The 16,160-nt window shown below is 43.0% G+C and overlaps 1 protein-coding gene across 2 annotated transcripts in view; it reads left to right on the forward strand.

Moving 5' to 3' along the window:
• Positions 1 to 16,160, forward strand: part of LOC132384385 (NACHT, LRR and PYD domains-containing protein 3-like) — a 42,156-nt gene that overhangs the window by 12,726 nt on the left and 13,270 nt on the right. Inside the window, exons 1-6 of one of the 2 annotated variants that reach the window (XM_059955490.1) lie at positions 1,348 to 1,392; positions 4,814 to 4,980; positions 8,620 to 8,691; positions 9,492 to 9,563; positions 11,754 to 11,972; positions 14,727 to 14,893. In XM_059955490.1, coding sequence (XP_059811473.1) covers positions 8,682 to 8,691; positions 9,492 to 9,563; positions 11,754 to 11,972; positions 14,727 to 14,893 — 468 coding nt within the window. In that variant the 5' untranslated portion in view covers positions 1,348 to 1,392; positions 4,814 to 4,980; positions 8,620 to 8,681. Of the gene's footprint in view, positions 1 to 1,347; positions 1,393 to 4,813; positions 4,981 to 8,619; positions 8,692 to 9,491; positions 9,564 to 11,753; positions 11,973 to 14,726; positions 14,894 to 16,160 lie in introns of those variants that run through there. The other variant, XM_059955489.1, reaches the window with a different exon arrangement.

The following is a 16,160-nucleotide window of genomic DNA, read 5'->3' on the forward strand; positions in this document are numbered from 1 at the left end:
GTAACAGAGAAGCAGAGAGTTTTTCCCCCCAGTCTATTCCAATAACTAAGCAGTAAACTGCCAACATGGGATTAGTTATCTCTACTAGAGGGGAAAGGTCGGAATTACATATGATTTAGTAAATTGTTTCCAGCAAGTGAGCAGTAAACTGAAGGGAAGGGCTTTCGTATCTTGCTGTCGACTTTGACCTGTAGTTATCTCGGGGGGGGGGGGGGGGGTGATTTAAGCCTCGGCACAGCTGATACCCAGCTGGCTCATCAATGAGATTGTTTAACCATATAACCATCTAACAATTACAGTACGGAGACAGGCCATCTCGGCCCTTCAAGTCGGTGCCTATTATTACTCTCACCTAGTCCCAGCTACTTGCACTCAGCCCATAAATCTCCATCCCTTTTCTGTCCATACACCTATCCACCTGTTTTAAAATGACAAAATCAAACCTGCCTCTACCACTTCTACTAGAAGCTCGTTCCACTCAGCTACCACTCTCTGAGTAAAGACGTTCCCCATCAAGTTACCTCTAAATTTTTGCCCCCTAACTCTCAACTCACGTCCTCTTGTTTGAATCTCCCCTACTCTCAATTGAAAAAGCCTATCCACGTCAACTCTATCCATCCCCCTCATAATTTTAAATACCTCGATGGAAGTCCCCTCTCAACCTTCTATGTTCCCAAGAATAAAGACCTAACCTGTTCAATCTTTCTCTATAACTTAGGTGCTGAAACCCAGGTAACATTCTAGTAAATCTCTTCTGTACTCTCTGTATTTTGTTGACATCTTTGCTATAATTCGGTGACCAGAACTGCACATAATACTCCAAATTTGGCCTCACCAATACCTTGTACAATTTTAACATTACATCCCAACTCCTATACTAAATGCTCTGATTTATAAAGGTCAACATACCAAAAGCTTTTTTCACCACCCTATCCACATGAGATTCCACCTTCAGGGAACTACGCACCGTTATTCTTAGATCACTCCATTCTGACGCATTCCTCAATGCCCTACCATTTACCATGTATACATGTATTCTGCTACATTTAACTGCGGGCAATAGTTAAAGATGGTTTTATAAACTGGCTGACCTTGAAATCAATGCACTTGAGGTGATGGGATCAGAGCTAAATCTGGAAAAAGCCAGTGCTCAGTGTTGAAAGGAAATGATTATTCCAAATGCATAATACTTCATCAGAGTGCCCTCCCCTTTGCTGTCTCTGTGCAGAAAACCCACAGCTGTCTCTGTCCCGAGCTGTCGCTGGGGCTTATAGTCTGACAATAAACTGCTCTCAAAGTAAAGAATAATTCAATGCGATAAGACGAACGGGAATGAAGCAGGATGTGGGCAACCGTTCCTCCCTGGAACAAATAGAATGGAGACGATATACAGTATGTCATCTTTGTCACCGTACGCTGAAGTACAATATTAAACCTGATTTGCTTGAACGAGTTTCTGTGTTGTTCAGTTCAAGGTATGGGGAGCAGTGTGTGGAGGTACGGGATGATTAGGATGAGGGTGTTATCAACTGACCATTACTCAGGTCGTGTTCACTTACTGTTCGGGCCCACAAAATCCAGGTGTTTGGATTCGCTGGAAACAGAATGAGGAGATCAGCACAAAGTAAGGACAGAGACTGTACTGGGTGGAAAGCGTTACGGTGTTTTAATACAAATACAAATACAAATACAAAGACGATACAAATAATGTTTCCAGTGAAATACTGTCCTTCCCATTATGCGGCTTTACTGATCTGTATGTTTTACCACTGTGCATGTGTAATTTTTAGTAAAGACGGGACACATCTGGCACTGATAATTAGAACTTACTGAAATAAATTTCACTCATGGAAAAAACATCGAAATCTACACTCAGGTGTCACTTTATTGTGTACGTACCTTCTGCGCCTGACAATATGGGCACTGCGTGTGTGTATGTTCGGGGCCTTCTGCTACTGTAGTACGTCAACTTCAATGTTCGACATGTTACACATTCCGTGATGCTCCTCTGCACACTCCGGCTGTAACACGTGATTATTTGAGTTACTATCGCCTTCCAGTCTGGCCTTTCTCATCCGATCTCTCTCACTAACAAAGCGTTGTCGCCCACAGAACCTTCGCTCACTGGGTGATTCGTGCATTTTTTGGTTGTTTGGTGTTTTTTAGTACCATTCTCTACAAACCGAGAGTGTTGTGCGTGAAAATCCCAGGAGATCTGCAGTTTTTGAAAATTTCAAACTAGACTGTCTGGCACCAGCAATCATTTCATGTTGAAAGACACTTTGAGCACATTCCTTCCCCTTTATGATGTTTGATCTGAAAATATCCGAGCCCTTGTTCATTTCAGCATGATTTTATTACAGTGACCGAGCTGCTGCCTCATGATTGGCTGACTTGCTTTACCAAATAAAATGACCATTACAAAATGGGTGAGCGTTCACTCTTCATCTTAGTCACAATGAAACGCACAACACGTAGTTTCCTTTTTCATAAGTTCTGGTGAGTCACTTCTTCCGTCGCCAGAGTAACAGCCCACCAGAGCTTCAATGAGTGTTGAATATTTTTATGCACTCTGATCACGGCCCCTTGGGGTGACCTCATGAGTAAGTGTTGAGGTGTGGATGCTGATAACACAAAGCTGGGTGGGAGTGTGAAATGTCAGGAAGATGTTATGAGAATGCAGGGTGACTTGGACAGGTTGGGTGAGTGGGCAAATGTATGGCAGATTCAGTTTAATGTCAATAAATGTGAGGTTATCCACTTTGGTGGCAAGAGCAGTAAGGCAGATTACTATCTAAATAGAGTCAAGTTAGGAAAAGGAGAAGTTCACCGAGATCCAGGTGTTCTTGTACATCAGTCAATGAAAGCAAGCATGCAGGTACAGCAGGCAGTGAAGAAAGCTAATGGCATGCTGGCCTTTATAACAAGAGGAATTGACTATAGGAGTAAAGAGGTCCTTCCGCAGCTGTACAGGGCCCTGGTGAGACCCCACCTGGAGTATTGTGTGCAGTTTTGGTCTCCAAATTTGAGGAAGGACATTCTTGCTATTGAGGGAGTGCGGCATAGGTTCACGAGGTTAATTCCCGGAATGGCGGGACTGTCATATGTTGAAAGGTTGGAGAGACTGGGCTTGTATACACTGGAATTTAGAAGGATGAGAGGGGATCTGATTGAAACATATAAGATTATTAAGGAATTGGACATGCTGGAGGCAGGAAGCATGTTCACGCTGATAGGTGAGTCCACAACTGGAGGCCACAGTTTAAGAATAAGGGGTAGGCTATTTAGAACAGAGATGTGGAAAAACGTTTTCACCCAGAGAATGGTGGGTATGTGGAATGCTATTCCCCCAGAAGGCAGTGGAGGCCAAGTCTCTGGGTGCATTCAAGAGAGAGTTAGATAGCGCTCTTATAGATAGCGGGGTCAAGGGATATGGGGAGAGGGCAGGAACGGGGTACTGATCGTGGATGATCAGCCATGATCACAGTGAATGGCGGTGCTGGCTAGAAGGGCCGAATGGCCTACTCCTGCACCTACTGTCTATTGTTTATTGTATATTGCCCATTGCAAAATGGCTGAGCATTCACTCTTCATTTTAGTCACAATGAAACGCAGTTTTCTTTTGCAGGAAGTTCTGGTGAGTCACTTCTCCGTCGCCAGAGTAACAGCCCACCAGAGCTTCAATGAGTGTTGAATATTTTTATGCGCGCTGATCACGGCCCCTTGGGGTGACCTCACGAGGGGGTGTGGAGGCAGGGATGCTTTGTGCATTTACTGTCCGGAATGCAGGCTGTCTGTGTTGGAATGAAGTGATAATATACGCTTAGCATTTATGCAAATCTGTTCAGTACGTCACAAACAGATTGCAAGCAGTCAATCGTTGTATATCAAAAAAATACGAATCGCCTGTACAGATCTCCAGTGCTTCATTTTCAGTTTTATATTTAAAACATCCGGGAAATGTAGCGACCAATTGCGCTGCTTCGGAACGCCTTTCAACAACAGGATAAGGAACAAAAGTGCTCAATTTACCTGCTGGAGACAAGCTGAAATGTATCCAAGCCACTGGCGACCCACGGCCCAGTTTTCCCGCTCAGTCAAAGGATCATCAGGTTCCAGTGCGATGGAACACATTGGCAGGCCCTGGGGATTTATCCACCTTAATTAGTATTAAGACAGCAAACACCTCATTGTAATCTGCAGTGTTTCCATGACATCGCCGCTGCTTTACCTCACTTCTTTAGAGTCTGTGTCCATGTTCTGAGAAAATACAGATGTAAAATACTCATGTAAGAACGCCCCCACCTCCATGTTTATTTGAATAGATTACTGGACTGATATTTCAGATTACAAATTTTGTCCCTTGACTTCTTTGCGATGAGAAAAATTTCTTCAGCCAAATGGTTGATCTGTGACATTTGCTGCCAAAGAGGGCGGTGAGTGCTGTCATTGGGTATATTCAGGCAAATATATTCTAAAATGCTAAGTAGATTCAGGGTTACAGGGAGAGTCAGGAATATGGCTTTGGGGAAAACAGCAGCCTTGATTGAATGGTGGACCAGAATCTGGTCCAATCAATCTGTCACCAGAATCTGTGGACCAAATGACCTAATTCTGTTGCTATATCTTGTGCTTTACCATGACTGATCGATAACACCTTTTTATGCCATGTCAGGTTTTGTGAAGTGTGAGGGACAATTCCAGATTTGTTCACTGAGATCATTATATTTAAGTTTCAGCGAGTTTTCTTTTTAGGAAGATTGAGTAGATTTTTTTTGTTCTTTGTATTGTTAACGTATTTCTCTGGTTAAAGGCAGAACTGCGGTGAGAGATTGATTGGAAGAAAATCCTACAAGTGGAAGCAAACCAAGACTGACGAGAAGGGAATAGCAACAGGTGAACCAGCCTGAGGACTGAGGTCTTCAACTGGTGAGCCCTTCTGGTTCAAAGTTTCTAATCTTTCAGTCAGTAGAAAGTTTGGTGAGTCTCGTTTACTCAAACACTGATCCTATAGACATTACATACCTGTGCAAAGGAAGATATGAAAATGCTCGAGTGGGAGTCATTGTACACATTTATGCCTCTGTTAGACCGACTTGCAATCACTCCTGTCTGGTGATGTGCTGTCAGCAGCTCAGCATTTTAAAGCCACTCCCATTCCTTCACAGTGTTTACTCATTTCAAGATCTTGCATCATCTTGAGCAGCTTTTAGTCAGGTTTTGATGATTCTTTGTTTGGCTGTGTTACGTCATAATCATCTCAAAATGCCAACGGGGTGGCATTGTTCTGTAATGTTCATTGTTCTCTGGTTAAAACTTTTCTCTACATTGAAACTACCAATATCATCAAATGTTAACCATTTGTTGGAATTACACACTTTTGAAGTTTATTTCATAATTTAACTTCTTTGATTTAGATGCAAGATGGAATACATGGTTTCAATTTGATATACACCTGCCATTTCTATTGTCATCGGTCCTACACGCAATGTAATATTGTTTAAAGTTAATCTATTTTTAGAACATTCTTATTTTGAGAGAGGCTGAATGTGATTCAGAACGGCCTGTGTCAGTGTTCAGACAGAGAGTTGATACTGAATTTTATGGGACTGTGAACTGATCTTCACCAGGGTGTGTTTTCTCACTGTCAGAATTGGCATATTGACTGAGTTGAGCTGTTCGGATAAAATTGTCCCCGCAGCCCAAATTAAGGACAGATAGCATTCTGTTTGGCATTGTTGTGCTTCCTTAAGGATTTTGAAGAGTTAACTAAAGTCGTAAATAATACTAGGGCAGTGCGTGTCGTACACTGGATTTCAGAAAGGCCTTTGGCAGGTTAGCGTGGGAGATTAGGTATCAGGCAGTCCACCGAGAGCTGGGTAAATTGATTCAAAATCAGTTTGGAGGTAGAAAGCAAAAATGTGGTAGTTGAAGGTTCCCCTGCAGAATAGACGCTGGAAATTCGTAGAGTGCCACGGGGTTACGAGCTCGGGCTTTTGATATTTATTATTTTACAGCAATGATTTGGGTGTGGATCAAAAGGCCTGACTAGCAAGCTTGCGGATGACACAAAATTAGGAGGTTATAGGTTATAGGTTGTAGGTTAAAGGGATCATAATCAGTTGAGGAAATAGACGGACGAATGGTGAAAAGATTGCCATACAAATACAGATCAGTAATTTTGGATATCAATCCAACGTAGGGCTGTGATAGGGCACTAGGTAGTGTAGTGGACCAGAGGCCACTAGGACTACAGGGTGTTCAGCTTACAGGCCTTTACCGGTCGGGATATTAAGTACGGAGGTTTTGACGTCATGTGCAGTCGCCTTTCGTGAGGTTGCGCGTGGAGAACTACATCTCTCTGTGCGTGGATTCTGTCTCTCTGTTATAGAAAAGCTGTGGCTAAACTGGAGAGTAGAGAAGATTTACGATGATGTTGCCAAGACTGAAGTCCTGAGTCACAATTAGAGGACGGGTACTCTGAGTCTTCACTCCTTCGAACATAAGAGAATGAGCAGCGACTTTACAGAAATGATTAAAATTATGAGAAGCAGGGATAGATTAGTGTTCACAGTCTGTCCCGAGGTCAGGGGGAGCAGAACTGGGGAAATAGGTTTTGATGTGAAAGAAAATTACAAAAGGGACATGGGCAACAAAGTTTTCCTTCCGAGATTGGTCATTCCAGTGCCTACAAAAAGTATACACCACACCCCTTGGAAGTTTTCATGTTTTACTGTTTTACAACCTTTTTTTTTACACTGATCAACAGAAAAAGACTCCATCTTGACAAAGTGAAAACAGGTCTCTACAAAATGATCTAAATTAATTACACAAATAAAATTTTTTAAAAAATTGATTGCATAAGAACTCACACCCTCCAAGTCAGTACTTAGTAGATGCACTTTTGGCAGCAATTACAGCCTTGAGTCTGTGTGGGTAGGCCTCTATCAGCTTTGCACATCTGGAGACCGCAATTTTTCCCCATTCTTCTTTACAAAACTGCTCAAGCTCTGTCATTTTGAATGGGGATCGCGAGTGTACTGCCCTTTACAAGCCCATTGAAGTCTGGGCCCTGACTTGACCACTCCAGGATATTAACATTTCTGTTCTGCTATTTCTGTGTATCTTTGTCATTATGCTTGGCGTCATTGTCTTGCTGGAAAACAAACCTTCTGCCAAGTCGCAATTCGCTTGCAGACAGCACCAAGATTTCCTCCAGGATTTCCCCGTGTTTTGTTGCTTTCATTTTACCATCTACCTGCACTAGCCTTTCAGGGCCTGCTGCAGTGAGCCAATCCCACAGCATGACGCAGCCACCACCATTCTCCTCGGAATGGGTGCTGTGTTATTGATAACGTGCGGTGTTTGGCTTATGCTAAACAGCGTTTAGTCTGATGGACAAAAATCTCAATTTTGGTTTAATAAGACCATAGAACTTCCTTCCGGCTGACTTCAGAGCCTCCCACATGCTGTCTGGCAAACACGAGCCGAGATTTCATGTGTTTTTTTTAATTCAAAAATGACTTTCTGTTTACCGTTTTCCCATAAAGCTGCGACTGGTGATGCAACTGGACAACTCTCTCATCTCAGACAGTGAAGCTGGTAACTCCTCCAGAGGTGTCACCGCTCTCTTGGTGGCCTCTTTCACTGGTCCCTTCCTTGCGCGGCCACTCAGTTTTTGAGGATGGCCTGCTCTAGGCATATATACAGCTGTGACATTTTTTAAAATTTCTTGATGATTGACTTAACTGTATTCCAAGGATATACAGTGACTTGGATATTGTCTTGTATCCATCCCATAACTTCCGCTATTCAATAACCTTTTCATGGAGTAGCTTAGAGTGTTCTTTTCATGATGTAGTTTTTGCCAGGATACTGACTCACCTGCAATTGTACCTACCTGAAACAGGTGTACTTTTACTATCATCAATTGACTTTGACTGCACACAGAACTCCAAAAATAGATCTCTACTTTACTTATTATGTGTCTTCTGGCTGCACCAGTGATGATTTGGTGTGTCATATTAAAGGGGATGAATAATTATGCAATAAATATTGTTGTGTTTTCTATTTATATTTTAGTTTAATTGTAGACATCCATTTTCACGTTTACACGAAAGTATCAATATCCTGTTGATCAGTGTAAAAAAGGCCAAATTAAATCAACTGTTATTCAATATTGTAAAACAATAAAACATGGAAACTCCCGGGAGGTGGTGAATACTTTTTATGGGCACCGCATGTGGAGTGAGTGGCGGATGAAGTGGATGAGGCAGGTAAAATATTATCATTTAAGGAGCAATTTGGACGGGTAGATGGAGTGAAGGGGCCTGCAGAGATATGGGTCCATCACAGGACATTCTGACCATTTCAGTGATCACTGTGGATGACATGCTCTTGTTGGGTTGAAGACTCTGTATACATGCTCTGTTGCTCTATGTCTCTGTCAGTATGATGCACTAGATATCACTGGAGAGACATGGTGTGGAAGTTGATGTTTACGAGGAATGTTTTCTCCCTCGGCCATCTGCTGTCCTGATACAGGTGTGGGGATACTCTAATGTTTACAAAGTAATGGTAACTTCTCTGACTCAATCTCTGTTTGTTGTGTAAATTCAGAGCGCCACCAGCAGGTGGAGCTTTCCTGCTCCGGGACCAAAGTATCAACAAGAAGATTCAGAATGGCTACAGGTATGATCACTGGGATGTTAACTTCTGTCCTGCTGGTGCACAATAACTCAGATGAAGAAATTTATTACCAGGAACAGGAGTATTTTTACTATAAACAATTGAAACACTTTGACTGCACACAGAACTCCAAAAATAGATCTCTATTTAACTAATTATGTGACTTCTAAAACCTATTGGCTGCACCAGTGATGATTTAGTGTGTCATATTAAAGGGGGTGATTAATAATGCAATAAATAATTTTGAGTTTTCTATTTGTAATTTAGTTTAATTGTAGAGATCCGTTTTCACTTTTACATTAAAGTGTCAATATCCTGTTGATCCATGAAAAGAGGCCATATTAATTCAGCTCTCATTCAATATTGTAAAACAATAAAACATGGAAACTCCCGGGAGGTGGTGAATACTTTTTATGGGCACTGCATGTGGAGTGAGTGGCGGAGGAAGTGGATGAGGCAGTTAGAATATAATCATTTAAGGAGTAATTCGGACGGGTAAATGGGTCATGCAGTGATATGGCCCCATCACAGGAAATTCGGACTATTTCGGTGATCACTGTGGATGACATGGTCTTGTTGGGTTGAAGACTCTGTATACATGCTCTGTTGCTCTATGTCTCTGTCAGTATGATGCACTAGATATCGCTGGACAGACATACAGACAAGGTGTGGAAGTTGATGTTCACGAGGAATGTTTACTCCCTCAGTCAACTGCTCTTCTGATACCGGAGAAGGGATACTGTAATGCTGCAAAATAATCGTACTCTCCCTGACTCAATGTCTGTTTGTTGTATGTAATTCAGGATATTACCAGCAGGTGGAGCTTTCCTGCACCGCGACCGAATTATCAACAGGAGGATTCAGAATGGAAACAGGTATGATCACTGGGATGTTAACTTCTGTCCTGTTGGTGAACAATAACTCAGATGAAGAAATTTATTCGGGCGCTAACGGGGCACAGAGAATTTTCAGCAAACGGGAACATTAATTGTTTTGAACATGTGAAATATCGTCTCAATATATTTGTCTTGCTGTGACGTCACATTTAGTGATAATGGATTTATTGAAAGTTTAAAAGTTGAAAGTTCACTGTATTATCAATGTACAAATATGTCACCATATACTGCCCTGAGGTTCATCAGCTTGCGGACCAGCTGGCCAACAGGATATGAAATTGGCTCGTTGGAAGGAATCAGAGGGTTATTAATAGAGTGCTAATCAGATTGGAGGTTTGTCACCAGTGGCGTGGATGCTGAGTCCACTGTTACAATCTGTATTAGTGATTTCGAAGATAAAGTTGTCACTGTCGTTTGTAAATTTGTAGATGTCATCAAAATTGGTGATATAATGGACAATGAAGGAGACCGAGAGGAACGTGGAAAATGCATCTAATAATTGGTTTACTTTGTAAACTTAAAGCAGCACAGGACTTGCACAGTAAATAGTAGCGCCCTGAAAGGTGTTGCAGAGTGGGTAAAACCAAAGGTTCGGATGCATATTCTGCTGAAATTCTTTCTATACCGAGATAGAGCACAGGTCTGATGACATTAAGATGTACAGAATCATTTGTGAGATAATTAACAGGAATGGGAGGGGGGTTATAAGGAGAGATAGAATAGGCTGGGACCTCTCCCTGCAGCAGAGTTAGACGGCTGCCTTGCCTTTGCTGAGCTACATCTGCGTGCCCTTATCTTGGGGAGGAGCAGGAAAAAGCTCATTTCTCCATTTGACCTTTCCGTCAGTGGAGAAGGAGGGTTTAGGTGGTGTATTTCATCTTGATTATGGTCTAGGTTATTGAGGTGAGCTTCTGAACAAACGAAGGCAGAATATGGGCCCGTGGTGACTTGAGAAGTTTAGACAAACTTCTAAAGAGGCACAGTGGAGAGCATCCTGACTGAAGGCATCAGGGTCTGTTATGGAAACACTGCTGACCATGAATGGAAAAGCCTTCACGAAGCTCAGTCCATCAGAGCCCACCGAGGAAGGCTGTCGCAGGAAAGCAGCAGTTATCAACAAGCACCCCACCATCCAGACCACGCTGTCTCCTCGCTGCTCCATTGGGCAGGAGGTACTGGAGCCTTTGGTCTCACTCTGTCAGGATCAGAAACAGTGATTATCCTTTATCCATCATGCTAATGAAACAGTGGATAACTTCACTCTGCACAGGACCTAGCAGATCACTGAACGCAATCTATGAAGTACTTAATGACTCCTGTTCTCATAACGTTTATTTATTTCTGCTTTTATGCATCTGCTATTAAATTAAGTACTTGTTTGTTTGCTGTATCTGCAAAGCTTGCTGTCTGCACATTGGTTGGCTGTCAGCATTGTTTGTAACCCTTCATTGATTCTATTCTGTATCTTTGTTCTAATGTGAATTACTGGTACTGTACTGAATATACAATAATAGATTTACATTGAACTTTCACTATGTTCTCAGGCCTCACTGATAATGAAAGGTGGCCTTTTAAACAGAAAAAGACTGAGAGTAGATCTCGGCAAAGTTTACAAATGCATGTTACAGTGCTGTGTGAGTGAAGGCACCAGAAGATTAAAAGATTATTTGATAGGATGCGCTTTTCTCTGTGAGGAGGGTGAAGTAGATTTCTGAGAGAGATTTTGCATCAGTCTGGCCACTGCAGAACTGGACAACATGCGCCTCAGGGTATGGTCAATGTGTGACACAGTGGACACAGTGCATGACCGGGAGGTGTGTGACCCATAGGGATTTTTGCTTGTGGAAGATAATCCCAGTGTTATTTCCCGGTATCACTTGCAGTTGTGCTATTAAAATCCCTTGACCCTCAATGTGTTCAACTACTGCGCAGCCAGGGATCTTATTACTGTGTCTCTCCTGTTCTTTTTCTGCGAGTCGTCGTGCCCAGTCACGGGATTAATGGGATGGTCACGTGGCAGGTAGTACGGTTCACATTCACCTGCACAGTCCCACTCAAAACATGTCAGCAGAAGAATTAGGTCAATTATTTGCAGCCATCCAGTCTGAATCTTTGTTTTGTCAGCCCTCAATCACTCCAATATAACCTACTATTCATCTTTAATTTTAGGTGGGAAATTAAATCGGGTACGGAGAGATCTCAAGAGATATTTTCCAGTCCAATCATCGAGGGAAGATGATCGGGACGAGGGAAACCAGACAACAAAGCAGGGTCGGATTGAAAGCAATGTCCCAATGGAAAACGGTTCAGCCACAGTGGAGGGGGAGCAAAGTCAGTCTACAGACAGTGACGTCAGTGACACAGCCCCGCACGCTGGAACCGGCACAGGTGAGGCGACCGCGCGTCAGCTCGGAAACACATTAAACACGGGAATGTCAAGGGTCCAACAAGGAGCAGGTGAGACAGAAATGAGGGTGAAGCGTTCACATATTGTGGCAAGGAAGAGGGTACGGGTGCGGCCTTCTTCGAGGGATGGCCAGAGAGGAGAGAGAGTTGTGTGTCTGTGGTACATGTTGTGTCGAAGGCAGCCATTGCCCCACTACCACAAATGTCCTACGTGACCCGAAGATTTCCAGGATGTGAATGAGAGGAACCCATTACTTCCATAGCATTGTAGAGAGATAGGAACAGAGAAGTCCAAAACGTTTAATTGGAGTAAGGGGAAATATGAAGCTATCATGCAGGAACTTGTAAGTATAAATTGGGAACTGATGTCCTCAGGGAAATGTACGGAAGAAATATGGCAAATGTTCAGGGGATATTTGCGTTGCACTCTGCATAGGTACATTCCATTGAAACAGGAAAAGGATGGTAGGCTGCCGGAACATGCTTTACAAAGGCTGTTGAAAATCGAGTCAAGAAGAAAAGAATAGCTTACGAAAGGTTCAAAAGTAGGTAATGATACAGATCTGGAAAATAACAGGAAGGAGCTTATGTATGAAATTAGGAGAGCCAGAAAGGACCACGAGAAGGCCTTGGCAAGCAGGATTAAGAAAACCCCAAGACATTCTTCAAGTATATGAAGAGCAGGAAGATAAGCGTGACAGAATACAACCAATCAACTGTGTATGGAACCGGAGGAGATAGCAGAGGTACTTAATAAGTACTTTGCTTCAGTATTCACTATGAAAAAGGGATGGCTTACAGCGGGCTGAAATGCTTGAGTATATAGGCTTTAAGAAAGAGGATGTGTTGGAGCTTTTGGAACGCACCAAGCTCGATAATTCACTGAGTTCAGACGGGATATACCCCAGGCTACAGAGGGAGGCGCGGGAGTTATCTCTGACAATGATCTTTGCATCATCAGGGGTGCCAGAGGACTGGAGGGTTTCCTCAAGAAAGTGAGTAGAGATAGCCCTGGAAATTATAGACCTGTGAATCTTACTTCACTGGTTGGTAAGATGATGGAGAGTATCCAGGAGGCAAGATTTATGAACACTTGGAGATGCAAAATATGATTAGGAATGGCCAGCATGGTTTTGTCAAAGGCAGGTCGTGTCTTACGACACTCATTTTTTTTGATGATGTGACTAAACACATTGATGAAGGCAGAGCAGAAGATGTCGTATTTGGATTTCAGAAAGGCATTTGATAAGGTACCCCATTCAAGGCTTATTGAGAACGGAAGGAGGCATGGAATCCAGTGGAACTTGCTTTGAGGATCCTGAATTGGCTTGCCCACAGAAGGCAAAGTGGTCGTTGTAGACGCGTCATATTCTGCATGGTAGTTGGTGACCAGTGGTGTCCTTCAGTGACCAGTTCCGGGACCCCTTCAGATCGTGAGTTATATAAATGACCTGGATGAGAAAGTGGAGGGATAGGTTAGTAAATTTTTTGATGACTCAAAGTTTGGGCGTGTTGTGGATAGTGTGAAGGGCTGTCAGAGGCTATAGCGGGACATTGATAGGATGCAAAACTGGGCTGAGAAGTGGCAGATGGAGTTCAGCTCGGATAAAAGTGAGGTAATACATTTTGGTAGGTTAAATATGATGGCAGAACATGGTATTAATGATAAGACTCTTGGAGGATCAGAGGGATCTTAGAGTCCGAGTCCTTAGGACACTCAAAAGCTGCAGCGCAGGTTAACTCTGTGGTTAGGAAGGCATCTGGTGTATTGGCCTTCATCAATGGTGTGACCGAGTTCAAGAGCCGAGAGATAACGTCACAGGAACCTGGTCAGACCCCACTTGGAGTTCTGGTCATCTCACTACAGGAAGGCTCTGGAAACTATAGAGAAGATGCAGTGGAGTTTGAGTGAACGGCCGTTTCCCTTTGAAGCGACGGAGGATGAGAGGTGACCAGATAGAGGTGTATAAGGTGATGAGAGGCATTGATGGCGTGGATAGTCAGAAGCTATTTTCCACGGCTGAAATGGCTAACGAGAGAGTTTTAAGGTGCTTGGAGGAAGGTACAGACGGGATGACAGGGGTAAGTTTTTTTTAAGCAGAGAGTGGTGATTGCGTGGAATAGCCTGCCGGCGATGGTGGTGGAAGCGGATACAACAGGTTGTTTTAAGCGACCCCTGGATAGGTACATGAAACTTAGAAAAATAGAGGGATATGGGTAACCATAGATAATTTCGCAGATAAGGACATATTCGGCACAGCATTGTTGGCCAAAGGGCTTGGATTGTGTTGTAGGTTATCCATGTTTCTATGAAATGCGGCTGTCCAAATGAGAGAGTATTTCCGGGATGTGAAATAAAGAAAATGCAGCTGTCCGGATGAGGAGAGTATTTCCAGGATGTGAATTGAAGGAAATACAGCCCGCGTGATGGCGATTGTATCTCCGGGGAGCAGAAATCACTGAAATCACCAGCATTTATTATCCATACCAAATGAAACTGTGTGAGTGGGTGGGTTGCGGACTGGTCTCTGTTGTAATGGTCCTCATGGTAAAGTAATGCCTAGGGCATTGCTGGGTTGAAGGCCTTTGTTGGAGATTTGAATGAAATCCGTGTTTGCAGCTGAAGATAGGTGAACACTGGGATTGGAGACATGATGATTTTTCTGAGTGCTTTGAGAGCGATGGAGACAATGGATGTTTGAGACGTTGTCCACTTTCTCCTTTTCACATTCGCAGATCCAGTGTCTACGATCTCTGACACCCTGACACAGCGGGATGAATATCGACTTGATGAATACCAACAGTCCTACAGGGACAGACTGAAACAAGCGATTGAAGATGGGATTGAACCACTCAGCTGGATGTTGACAAAGGAGGGATATTTCAATGCACAAGAACATGCGGTGAGGCATTTAGTGTTTTCTCACAGAACTGCTGGTATCAGAGTGAATAGTGATCAAAGTTAATCTCCAACGCATCGTTCTACATGGCAATGAAGATTTGATCTGTAACTTGTCTCCAGTAGATTTGATTTCAACTGTAAAAGCCTGTTAAGTTGGGGAGCACTGTGAACTTCAGGTTCAGTGTCATCATTTCCTCTCACACCTGCTGTTTTTACCGGTGAGTTTTAAGAGCAGTGGCTGGTATATTAGGACTGTTGAACAGGCATTCAGTTTAAAATGAATTTCCCATCTTAACAAGACCGTCTGACAAATTCATTCGTTTATTAATATAGGATAAATATCAGGATGTCATATTGTAAGTTGGGCCAACTCGCCTCACTGCAGTCTCGGAGGGATTGTAATCCTACTAACCAAACCTGCTTCCATTTCCATCCGAGTTCCCAAACAATGCATAACTGCCCATTCATAGAGTAATTGAAAATTAAATCACAGCAACAGGCCTCTCCGCAAATCTAGTCCGTGCCAGACCATTTAAACGGGCCACTCCCTTCGAATGCACCCGGACCATTGCTCTCCTTACGCGTACCATCCACGTGCGATCCAAACTTCTGTTAACCGTTCAAATCGAGCTTGCCCCCAACTCTTCTGCTGTTAACTCACAGTAAAGAAGTTCCCTATGAAATTTTCATCTTTCCTCTTTCGTCCTTCACTGTTGAACACTCGTTGTACCACCCGACCTTAGTGGAAAAAAGCCTCCTTTCATGTACCCTTTTTATACCCCTCATGATAAATTTGTATACCTCAATCACATCTCCCCTCAACCCTCTACGTTCCAGGAATAAAGTTCTAACCTATTCCATATACCATTAGAACTGAGGTCATCCAGTCCCTGCAACATCCAAGTTAAATTTTCTCTGTAGTCGTTCAAACTTATTTCCATCTGTCCTGTATGCAGGTGACGAGAACTGCACACAATATTGTAAATTTGCCTCAAATAAAACAACATCCCAGATCCTGTACTCCAGGCAGTAATCATGTGAATCCTGAGCCAGCTGCACCAACATTAACTAACATGCTGTTGTCTTTACCTATTAATCATAGTCCCAGAGGCAGAAGAGCAGATGTCCATTACTTCTGTTCGTCATTCCATCATGGATGATTTAATATGCGTCTCAATTACATTCTCCTGGTTTCTCCCCGTAAATATAGACGACCTGACTAATCCAGAACCTACCAACCTCCATTATAAATATACACAATGACTTGT

This window comes from Hypanus sabinus, chromosome 32, assembly GCF_030144855.1.
Source record: "Hypanus sabinus isolate sHypSab1 chromosome 32, sHypSab1.hap1, whole genome shotgun sequence".
Classification (NCBI taxonomy): domain Eukaryota; kingdom Metazoa; phylum Chordata; class Chondrichthyes; order Myliobatiformes; family Dasyatidae; genus Hypanus; species Hypanus sabinus.